Below are 12315 nucleotides of genomic sequence, written 5' to 3'. Positions count from 1 at the left end.
AGAGTACCAACACTCTACACACCCACGAACCAGCCAGCTCACCCTGGATCAGCTAGCTGGATTGCTGCTAAAATCCAGCCTGTCTCTATAGGTACAAGTGAGTGCCTTCCATAAATGTGAGTACCCTGTGTATACTGGGCTATTAGTGATACCTGTACCACCATTTACCTGCACCATTGGCGCCTCTATTCCTACTTTTACTTTTTAGGTTTAATTGTAACTTAGGTTAGGATTTATTTTACAGGTAATTTTGTAATTATTTTAACTATTTTAGCTATTAAATAGTTATTAACTATTTAATAGCTATTGTACCTGGTTAAAATAAATACAAAGTTGCCTGTAAAATAAATATAAATCCTAAAATAGCTACAAAGTAATTATTCGTTATATTGTAGCTATATTAGGGTTTATTTTACAGGTAAGTATTTAGATTTAAATAGGAATAATTTATTTAATAAGAGTTAATTTATTTCGTTAGATTTAAATTATATTTAATTTAGGGGGGTGTTAGTGTTAGGGTTAGACTTAGCTTTAGGGGTTAATACATTTATTATAGTAGCGGTGAGCTCCGGTCGGCAGATTAGGGGTTAATAATTGAAGGTAGGTGTCGGCGATGTTAGGGAGGGCAGATTAGGGGTTAATACTATTTATTATAGGGTTATTGAGGCGGGAGTGAGGCGGATTAGGGGTTAATAACTTTATTATAGTAGCGGTGAGATGCGGTCGGCAGATTAGGGGTTAATTATTGTAGGTAGGTGGCGGCGACGTTGTTGGGGGCAGATTAGGGGTTAATAAATATAATATAGGGGTCGGCGGTGTTAGGGGCAGCAGATTAGGGGTACATAGCTATAATGTAAGTTGCGGCGGTGTACGGAGCGGCAGATTAGGGGTTAATAATAAAATGCAGGGGTCAGCGATAGCAGGGGCAGCAGATTAGAGGTTAATAAGTGTAAGGTTAGGGGTGTTTAGACTCGGGGTACATGTTAGGGTGTTAGGTGCAGACTTAGGAAGTGTTTCCCCATAGGAAACAATGGGGCCGCGTTAGGAGCTGAACGCTGCTTTTTTGCAGGTGTTAGGTTTTTTTTCAGCACAAACTGCCCCATTGTTTCCTATGGGGTAATCGTGCACGAGCACGTTTTTGAAGCTGGCCGCGTCCGTAAGCACCGCTGGTATCGAGAGTTGCAGTTGCGGTAAATATGCTCTACGCTCCTTTTTTGGAGCCTAACGCAGCCATTCTGTGAACTCTAAATACCAGCGGTATTTAAAAGGTGCGGCCAGAAAAAAGCACGCGTAGCTAACGCACCCCTTTGGCCGCAAAACTCTAAATCTAGGCGTTAGGGTTTATTTTACAGGTAAGTATTTAGTTTTAAATAGGATTAATTTAGTATAGTGTAGTATTAGGTGTAATTGTAACTTAGGTTAGTTTTTATTTTACAGGTAAATTTGTCTTTATTTTAACTAGGTAGCTATTAAATAGTTAATAACTATTTAATAGCTATTGTACCTAGTTAAAGTAAATTGAAAGTTGCCTGTAAAATAAAAATAAATCCTAAGATAGCTACAATATAATTATTATTTATATTGTAGCTATATTAGGGTTTATTTTAAAGGTAAGTATTTAGTTTTAAATAGGATTAATTTAGTTAATAAGAGTTATAATATTTAGATGTATTTAATTAACATTTAAGTTAGGGGGGTGTTAGGGTTAGGGTTAGACTTAGGTTTAGGGGTTAATAATTTTATTATAGTAGTGGCGGTGTAGGGGGGGCAGGATAGGGGTTAATAAATTTATAATAGTGGCGGCGGTGTAAGGGGGGCAGGATAAGGGTTAATACATTTATTATAGGTGGCGACGGTGTAGGGGGGGCAGATTAGGGGTTAATAAGTTTAATAAAGGTGGCGGCGGGGTCCGGGAGCGGCGGTTTAGGGGTTAAACAATTTTTTTAGTTGAGGCGGGGTCCGGGATCGGCAGGATAGGGGTTAATAAATTTATTATAGGTGGCGGCGGTATAGGGGGGGCAGGATAGGGGTTACTAGGTATAATGTAGGTGGCGGTTGGCTCCGGGGGCGGCGGTTTAGGAGTTAATACATTTATTATAGTTGTGGCGGTGTCCGGGAGCGGCGGTTTAGGGGTTAATAACTTTATTTAGTTGCGGGGGGCTCCGGGGGCGCCGCTATAGGGGGTAGAACAGTGTAGTTTAGTGTGGGTGCTTAGTGACAGCTTGTCAATAAAGCTGTAAAAAAGCCGAATAGCAGCGAGATCGGATGAGTGATAACTATCACAGTCCGCTGCTCATCGCCCCGTACTTGGTGCGCAGCTTTTTGACAGATTTATTGATAACTTTGGCGAGATTATTCAGGTCCGCGGCAGCGATGGTAGGCGAGCTTAGGCGGGCATATTGGGGTAAGTAGACACGTTGATAACTAGAGGCCTATGACTCAATAAGGAAATGATGCAGAGTATTTATCAAATGGTGGGAGACATGATCCGCTGTAGCAAATCTGCCCAACGTCGCTAAATGGCAACAGCATACGCTAGCAGGGGGTGTCAATAATCCTGATCATATCTAATTATGCTGATTGCTGTCCACCGCCTAAAAGGTGGTGGACAAGTTAATGAGTAGCGGTCTTACGCCCGCTGATTCTTAACTACAGTTTCCGGCGAGCCTGAAACTTCGGGGGTAGATTGCAGCATCCGCTGCTTGGTAAATCTGCCCTGATGTGTTTTCTTTTTGTTATGAGTGATCAGAACGATGAAAGCGCCCTCCCAGAGCAGATAAAGATCTGTACAAAAGGAGCGTAAAAAAGTGTGCTGGAATGGCAATAAAACATAAGGATGAGTGAGAAAGAACAGAGGATTTACAATAAATACATTTATTGTTTGCTTCTATTACATATTAAATAAATAATCAGAGCATGATGTGTGTGATGTCCTCTCTTCACTTGACTGACAGAGTAGCAGAGCTGCAGTTTGTTATACGATACCAGTTTCTCTGCTAGCTGTCAGTCAGAATTGTAGTAGGAAGTGCGTTAGTAGGCGCATGCTCCCGTGTCTAATCAGCAAGTCAATGATCTCAGTAAAAAAAACACGCCCATTTAAGGGACGTTTGGAACAACAGTGAAAGGGACTATTTTTCATATATTTTTAAGTTTTTATTGCATAAAATAATTATCACCTAGATTACGAGTTTTGCGTTAGAGGCTATGCGGTGCTAATGAGCAGTTTTCTCTCTCCGCTCACTTACCTGCAGCGCTGGTATTACGAGTTTTTAGAAACCCGTCGTTAAAATGCAAGAAGGGAGCGTTGAGCAAAATTTTGCTCATTACCGCACTCCAATACCAGCGCTGCTTAAGTCAGCGGTGAGATGGTTGTACGTGCTTGTGCACGATTTCCCCATAGGAATCAACGGGGAGAGCCGGCTGAAAAAAAGCAGCGTAAAAAAAATTCCTATGGGGAAATAAAATTTATGTCTACACCTAACACCCTAATATAAACCCCGAGTCTAAACACCCCTAATCTTACACTTATTAACCCCTAATCTGCCGCCCCGACATCGCTGACACCTACATTATATTATTAACCCTTAATCTGCCGCTCCGGACACCGCCGCCACCTACATTATACTTATGAACCCCTAATCTGCTGCCCCCAATGTCGCTGACACCTACATTATATTTATTAACCCCTAATCTGCTGCCCCCAACGTCGCCACCACTATATTAAAGTTATTAACCCCTAAACCTAAGTCTAACCCTAAACCTAACACCCCCTAACTTAAATATAATTTAAATAAATCTAAATAAATATTCCTATCATTAACTAAATTATTCCTATTTAAAACTAAATACTTACCTATAAAATAAACCCTAAGCTAGCTACAATATAACTAATAGTTACATTTTATCTAGTTTAGGGTTTATTTTTATTTTACAGGCAAGTTTGTATTTATTTTAACTAGGTAGAATAGTTATTAAATAGTTATTAACTATTTAATAACTACTTAGCTAAAATAAATACAAAAGTACCTGTAAAATAAAACCTAACCAAAGTTACAATAACACCTAACACTACACTATAATTAAATAAATGAACTAAATTAACAACAATTAAATAAATTACATAAAATTGCTAAATTAAATTAGCTAAAGTACAAAAAGAAAAAACACTAAATTACAGAAAATAATAAACAAATTACAGATATTTAAACTAATTACACCTAATCTAATAGCCCTATTAAAATAAAAAAGCCCCCCCCAAAATAAAAAAAAACCCTAGCCTAAACTAAACTACCAATAGCCATTAAAAGGGCCATTTGCGGGGCATTGCCCCAAAGTAATCAGCTCTTTTACCTGTAAAAAAAAATACAAACAACCTCCCCAACAGTAAAACCCACCTCCCACACAACCAACCCCACAAATAAAATACTAGCTAAAAAAACGTAAGCTCCCCATTGCCCTGAAAAGGGCATTTGGATTGGCATTGCCCTTAAAAGGGCAGTTAGGTATTTTGCAGCCCAAAGTCCCTAACCTAAAAATAAAACCCACCCAGTACACCCTTAAAAAACCTAACACTAACCCCCTGAAGATCGACTTACTTACCAAGCCTGGCCGAAGTCCTCAACGAAGTTGGGAGAAGTCTTCATCCAAGCTGGGTGAAGTGGTCCTCCCGACGGGCAGAAGTCTTCATCTAGACGGCATCTTCTATCTTCATCCATCCGGCGCGGAGCGGGTCCATCTTCAAGACATCCGACGCGGAGCATCCTCTTCATCCAACGCCATGTATCCTGATGGTGCTAATAATCCACCTTTACCTACCATCATTTCCAGGATTAAGGAACAGGATCACTGCTTGGATCAACTTGCCCTGCAAACCCTGCTGACTCGCACTGCACATTTGGACCAGAGTGTTCCACAAGTTATGGCTGCTCCTGTTTCTGCTGCTGCACCTAGTCCTACCAGGAGTATGTCCGGTTTTGCACCTCTACCTCAGCGTTATGGAGGCGATCCTAATCAGTGCAGAGGGTTTTTGAACCAGGTGGGCATTTACTTTGAGATGTTTCCTCAGGCAATTCCCTCTGACAGAGCTAAGGTGGGATTTCTCATCTCTTTACTCTCTGATACGGCCTTTGCCTGGGCTAATCCCTTTGGGAGACTAATAAACCTGTGATTTCTAATTACCCTGAATTTGTGGCCTCCTTTCAAAGGGTATTTGATGTTCCGGCTCGCTCCTCCTCTGCTGCCAAACGACTCATGTCCATTTAGCAAGGTACGAGATCTGTTGCTCAGTATGCCATTGAGTTCCGTATGCTTGCCGCAGAGGTTGGTTGGAACAATGAAGCCCTTGTTGCCGCCTTCTTTCATGGGCTTTCTGATGTGATTAAAGATGAAGTTGCTGCCAGAGATTTACCAGAGGATCTCGAGGCTTTGGTGTCTTTTTAATTCTAATTGACATCAGACTCTTGTACCGTTGTCTCCTATGTTGTCATTTCCACCCATGCCACACTCTCCTCCCAAGTCACCAGGTACTGCTGTGCTGATGCAGTTGGTATTTACGCCTTTAGGAGGAGGGAGGGGCTCTGTCTCTATTGCGGGTTACAGGGCCACCTTTTAAAGTTTTGTCCTACACGGCTGGTAAAATGCTTGCACCTAGGGTCCTGTCAGGGGCAGACCTTGGGTGGTTTATACTCGTCCCCGGAACCGCTAAAGGAGAAACCTTTGGTCATGGTTTTCCTTTCCTGGGTGGACTCCTCCATAGTCACCCAGGCTCTTGTTGACTCCGGTGCTGCAGGCTATTTCATTGACAGTGCTTTTGTATCACAGCACTCCATTCCTGTATTGCCTTGGGCTGTTCCACTTGCTATTGAGGCCATTGATAGCAGGCCTCTTCAGCCTGCATTCTTTACTCATAAAACCACTCCGTTATCCATGGCTGTTGAGGTTCTCCATTTTGAAACTCTCCAGTTCCAGGTGATTAACTCTCCATATTTTCCGGTTGTTCTGGGTTATCCCTGGCTCCAAAAGCACAATCCCTGTCTCCACAATGAGGTCTCCACAATGTATTTCCACTAGTCTTCGGAAACCAGTCAAAAGTTCGATATCTCAATTGCCTGAGGAGTACCGAGAGTTCCAAGACGTTTTTGACAAGGTGCGTGCCGGTACGTTGCCTCCTCATGGGTCTTATGATTGTGCCATAGACCTGCAACCCGGAGCCATTCCTCCTCAGGGCCGGGTTTACCCTCTCTTGGTTGCAGAGAATTGTGCTATGGAGGAGTATGTTGCTGATGTTCTGTCATGGGGGGTCATCTGCAAATCCTGCTCTCCTGCAGGGGCTGGCTTCTTCTTCGTGAAGAAAAAGGTTGGCGAGTTATAACCATGCATCGATTATAGGGGCCTTAATCGTCTTACCATTAAGAATGCTTACCCTATTCCGCTAATTACGGAACTCTTTGACTGCCACAAGGGAGCTACGGTCTTTTCTAAACTTGATTTGAGAGGAGCATACAATCTTGTTAGAATTAAGGAGGGCCATGAATGGAAAACAGCATTTAACACCAGGAGCAGGCATTATAAGTATCTTGTAATGCCCTTTGGCCTATGTAATGCTCCAGCTGTTTTCCAGGAATTTATTAATGTTGTTCTATGAGATATGTTGCAACAGTGTGTTGTGGTGTACTTAGATGATATCCTCATACACTCACCCACTCTTGAGGCTCATCGTTCTGATGTTACACGGGTACTTCAGAGACTATGTGAGAACGGCCTGTTTTGTAAACTCAATGTGAGTTCCATCAGACTCAAGTAACCTTTCTAGGTTATGTAATCTCCGTTGCAGGGTTCTCCATAGATCCTGACAAGTTGTCTGCAGTCCTGCAGTGGCCTCACCCAGTTGGTCTTCGCTCTATTCAACGTTTTTTTGGGCTTTGCCAATTACTATAGGAAGTTTATTAAAAACTTTTCTTCCTTGGTCAAACCTATCACTGACATGATCCGTAAGGAGAATGATCCACTCCATTGCCAATAAGGCTGCACAAACCAATGCACCTCCTGAGAAACCTAGTGGTAAGTGCTTTGTACCTGAGAATCTTCTAACTAAACTATTGCAGACTTACCACTATCCTAAAGCCGCAGGTCACCCGCGCAAGAACCAAATGATTTGGTCTGTCACTCGAAAATTCTGGTGGCCAGGTCTTCGTTCTGATGTTGCTGCGTATGTTGCCTCCAGCTCAGTCTGTGCACAGAATAAGACTCCTTGACTTCTACCTGTGGGTCTTCTTCAACCTATTGCTAATGGTGAGCATCCTTGGACACATCTTTCCATGGACTTCATTGTCGAGCTTCCTGTTTCATTTGGCAATACTGTTATCCTTATGGTGGTTGACCGTTTTTCTAAAATGTCACATTGCATTCCCTTGATGAAGTTGCCTACTGCTCAGGAGCCTGCTTCGATTTTTGCCCATGAGGTCTTTCGTTTACATGGGTTACCCAAGGAGATAGACCAGGCTAGCCAGTTTGTTTCCAGATTTTGGCGTTCCTTTTGTGCTCAAAAGGGGATCCAGCTTTCCTTCTCCTCTGCATATCACCCTCAATCCAATGGGGCTGTGGAATGGTCTAATCAAGCTCTGGAACAGTTCCTCCGTTGCTACGTCTCGGATCACCACAATAATTGGTCTGAACTGTTACCTTGGGCATAGTTCGCTCTTAATAGTGCTATTAATGCTTCTTCCCAGTTATCCCCGTTCATGGTGAATTATGGGTTTCAACCATCCTTGTTGCCCGATTCATTCATGTCTCAGGGTATTCCAGCTTTGGAGGAGCATCTCCAGCAACTCCGTTCTACATGGGTGCAGATTCAGGATTGCCTTGATTGTTCTATGCAGCTCCAAAAGTTCCAGGCTGATCGTAGGCGTCTGCCCGCGCCTTCCTACCAGGTTGGTGAAAGGGTTTGGCTGTCCTCCCACAACTTGAACCTTTGTGTGCCTTCCAATAAACTGGCTCCTCATTATGTTGGTCCTTTTCGGATACTGCGACAGGTCAATCCTGTGCCCTATGCTCTTGAGCTTCCTCCTGCAATGCACATCTCCAATGTTTTTCATGTCTCCCTCTTGAAACCATTGGAATAGCCGCAAGCGTACCTGTTAACTAGTTGATAACTTTTAAAAAGTGTCAAATAGTGCCAAATGTGTATTCGGAACATCTGTAATGATGTAAGCTTCAATCTGTGTTGGATTGAGACTGGCGGATCGTATGTTATATCACAGATTTCAACTTTTGCCATTCTGTAGGCTTTGATAACTAGGTCAGATAAAGCTCGCAATATTTGCATATTTGCATATTTGCAGTTGACGGCTTGATAAATATCCTCCTAAAAGTTTACTATGAGTGAAGTTAGCGTGTCCCTTTACAAAGATAATTCTTCTGAGCCTTCATATCTAGAGAACCAGCTGTGAACACATCTCATAGTGATGGTCTATGGGTTATGGTTGTGCACAGAACATTGCAGTTGGAGATCTTGAATTTGATCTTGTTCTTCACTTAGCATCCCAGTACCTAAATGTCAACAACCTTCATCTTCTGCTGGGGTTATTGCTTCAGGTAAGAGATTAGGGTTTGGGTAACATGAATTATTATTTGGGACTGGAATAAGGGTTAGAGTTGGATACAGAGGTTAGTGATTAGAAAGATTAAATAATGTTTGGGTTAAGGACTGGAGTTAAGGTAATCTACTGGGATTAGATATTGAAGTGGTTATTTGGTGCAATAGGAGTTAAAGGGAGCAGTTATATGAAGCAATAGGAGGAGTTATAGGGAGCAGTTATATGAAGCAATAGGAGGAGTTATAGGGAGCAGTTATATGGTGCTATAGGAGGAGTTAAAGGGAGCTGTTATATGGTGCAATAGGAGGAGTTATAGAGAGCAGTTATATGGTGTAATATGAGGAGTTATAGGGAGCAGTTATATGGTGTAATAGGAGGAGTTATAGGGAACAGTTATATGGTGCAATAGGAGGAGTTATAGGGAGCAGTTATATGGTACAATAGGGGAAGTTATAGGGAGCAGTTATATGGTGCAATAGGAGGAGTTATAGGGAGCAGTTATATGGTGTAATAGGAAGAGTTATAGGGAACAGTTATATGGTACAATAGGAGGAGTTATAGAGAGCAGTTATATGGTGTAATAGGAGGAGTTATAGAGAGCAGTTATATGGTGTAATAGGAGGAGTTATAGGGAGCAGTTATATGGTGCAATAGGAGGAGTTATAGGGAGCAGTTATATGGTACAATAGGGGAAGTTATAGGGAGCAGTTATATGGTGCAATAGGAGGAGTTATAGAGAGCAATAGTAGACTTCATAGGGAATAGTGAAATGAGGAGGATAATTTATATTAATTCATATTATATAGAATGTTTCTCACCCATAACAATCATAGCGATACTAATTCCAAACCAGATAACCACAGCAATTCCCGGTTTTATACCTAAAAAAAAAAAAAGTGCACATTATAAAAGATTTTCATTTCGTATAAAGATAATAATTATAAGTAGATTAATAGGCCCCTATTTATGAAAGGTCTTGCGGACCTGATACGCTCTCTGTATTCAGCATTGCACCAGCAGCTCACAAGAGCTGCTGGTGCAACGCTGCCCCCTGCAGACTCACGGCCAATGGGTCGCCAGCAGGGAGGTGTCAATCAACCCGATCGTACTCGATCGGGTTGATTTCTGGTGATTCCTGTCTGTCTGCTTAGAGCAGGCGGACAGCGTTATGGAGCAGCGGTCTTTGTGACCGCTGCTTTATAACTGCTGTTTCTGGCGAGTCTGAAGACTCGCCAGAAACACGGGCCGTCAAGCTCTTTTCGGAGCTTGATAGATAGGCCCCATAGACTCTTAAAAAGTCAGTTTGTTCCTTTTTTGGGTAACCCCAAATTCCTAGCAGGTATAGACTCAGCACCGTTTCAAAGATGGTACAGTTTAGGATTGGACAGGGCTATTCAATTCATTAACAGAGAGAATCAATGTGTAAAAACCTTTGAATTACTTAGGCAAGAATTTAATCTCTCTAATAAGGAATTCTTTGCGTATTTGCAGGCCAGACACTTTGTAGTAGAATTACTGAAGGAGACAAACAGTTCTTGGTCCTGGGGTAATCTGGAGGGGTGGTTAACTATGGTGGAAAATGGAAGGATGTCTATCTCTCCATGTTACCACCATCTTACTTCCCTCAAGGGTAGATCAAATCTTGAGAAACTCTCGGCAGAATGGAATATATCGATACCGGAAAGTAATATTGATGTAGAGTTGGTGCAGGGTTCTATTACAAGAATAGCACAGACCACATTATCTGCTACTTGGAGGGAATCACATGTGAAACTTCTATATAGGGTGTACTTTACTCCAGAAAAAGGTCTCAAATGCGGGAATATAGATTTTAATAAATGTCCAAAGTGTTCAAAACCTGGAGCTGATCTTGTCCATATGATATGGAGCTGTCCTAGAATAGGTCCATTCTGGATGAAAGTGGAATATTGGTTAAAAAACTCAGTTAAGATTCTCCCTCTTGAACTATCCCTGAGTTACAATCTGTTTCTAAGGAAAGGTAAGGAAAAACTATGCCCACAATATAAACTAATTAATATGACAGTTATCGCAGCCAGATATTTAATATTTAAAAAATGGAAAATGACTGCAGTTCCAACGGTTATGGAGGTTAACAATTGTTTAAAAAAACAATGTATATTAGAGCAGATAGATACCAATATGAATGATGAAGGCGATATCAGAAAGTTTTTTTCAAAGTGGTCACTATTTATTAAGACCTTCTCGACAGTCGAAATAGATTATATGATTTTTCCATTCAGAAACTCTGAACTAGTGCTGCTAGGGGTATGGTAAAATCCTGCTCTAGCCTTCCTCTGTATTAGAATAGGTGAGGGGGGGAGTAGGGGAAGAGAACTTAGTATTGCCCCCCCCCCCCTTTTTTTTACTTCCTTTCCTTCTTTCCCCTTCTATCTCCATTCATCTTGGGGGGTTAGTTCTTCCTGGGGGTGGCATGTTCGGTTGATAGTATCTGCCCTCTTGAATTTCTTCTCCTGGTGGTTGGCTCCTCACAAGAAGTGAGTAAAGAATAATATGACAGAGAATGGAGGTTGGAACACATAGAGCCAGGGATGGCTCAAGAATGTTTTATATGATAATACCCCCCTAGGGATATAGCAATTCTCTGTGTTTAAACTTTAAGGCAAATCAAGTACAGTATAGGGAAGAGTATAGGTTAATTGATCCATATGTGGTTTACTGAGGAGGGGTATTAGTTTTGTAACTCCACCTCTTCTTCCCTGGTTAAAAGGGAAGGGAGGAAAAGAGAGAGAAAAGATTTAATTATATCATTGACACCTTCCCTTTTTTTTATGTTTTGTTTTGTTTTTGTGTGGACCTGTTTAGTCCTGTCTTCATTTTATTTATGAAAATATATGTACAGAAAATTATCCATTTTCGCTTTTTTTTTTTTAAATAAATTTTTTATTGAGGCATTGAGTAAAAAACAATACAACAGAGGATGCGTCCAGACATGAAACATGAGGAACAAAGACACTGATACATGTCACATATGAAAAATATACATGGGTTGGAACATTGGTGCTCTAATATAGCATTTGTTATCTCAATATCTGATCCATAGTAGTGTAGTATTTATGCAGAAATAAGAGTCAGTGTCATGAAATACGGCTAAATCAATAACAGCAAAAAAAAAAGACAGTTGACATATGCTATAGTATCTCCTTTGAAACCATGAATCTAAAATGTAAAACTGTATGCACAAAACATATGTGACTGGAACATAAAGGAATGATACCTCTATTTTTGAAATAAATAGCTAATGGTCCCTACCCCGAGATAAGAAATACTCTATAAACTGAAAATAGTGAGAGGTGGGGAGTTGGCTATTGTCAGGCCTCCCGTAGGCCTGAAAAAGGAGGATGACGAATGAAACTCTGGAGGTGCGCTAGGCGCCAAACAAATGAAAAACAAAAGATGGATGAAGATCGAAGGCTGCTCTCTCGGACAAAAAGACAACGACCAAAAACAATCCTGGATGGAATGAGAAGAGGCGCCAATAGGGTTATATCGTATGGACAAAGTCAATTACAGCAAGCGACGATGATTATACTCACAAACGAGGCGGCACTGAATTGTGCCAGAACCAGCGGACCGGGACCAAATCGTCGCCCGGCAGACAAACACTCGATAGGAATCTCCAAGACGTCACGTGGGACCCTTCAACCAATCGGGTAAGAGAACACGTCCACACCTTGCTCCG

The 12315-nt window shown here is 41.5% G+C and overlaps 1 protein-coding gene across 1 annotated transcript in view; it reads right to left on the bottom strand.

Moving 5' to 3' along the window:
• LOC128636193 (transmembrane protein 272) overlaps positions 1-12315 on the bottom strand; it is a 73347-nt gene that overhangs the window by 58201 nt on the left and 2831 nt on the right. The window contains exon 2 of the mRNA XM_053689240.1: positions 9413-9475. Coding sequence (XP_053545215.1) covers positions 9413-9475 — 63 coding nt within the window. The remainder of the gene's footprint in view (positions 1-9412; positions 9476-12315) is intronic.

The sequence above is a fragment of the Bombina bombina genome, chromosome 7 (assembly GCF_027579735.1).
Source record: "Bombina bombina isolate aBomBom1 chromosome 7, aBomBom1.pri, whole genome shotgun sequence".
Classification (NCBI taxonomy): domain Eukaryota; kingdom Metazoa; phylum Chordata; class Amphibia; order Anura; family Bombinatoridae; genus Bombina; species Bombina bombina.
The sequence above is the reverse complement of the archived record's forward strand: the minus strand, read 5'-3'. Positions and strand labels throughout refer to the sequence as shown.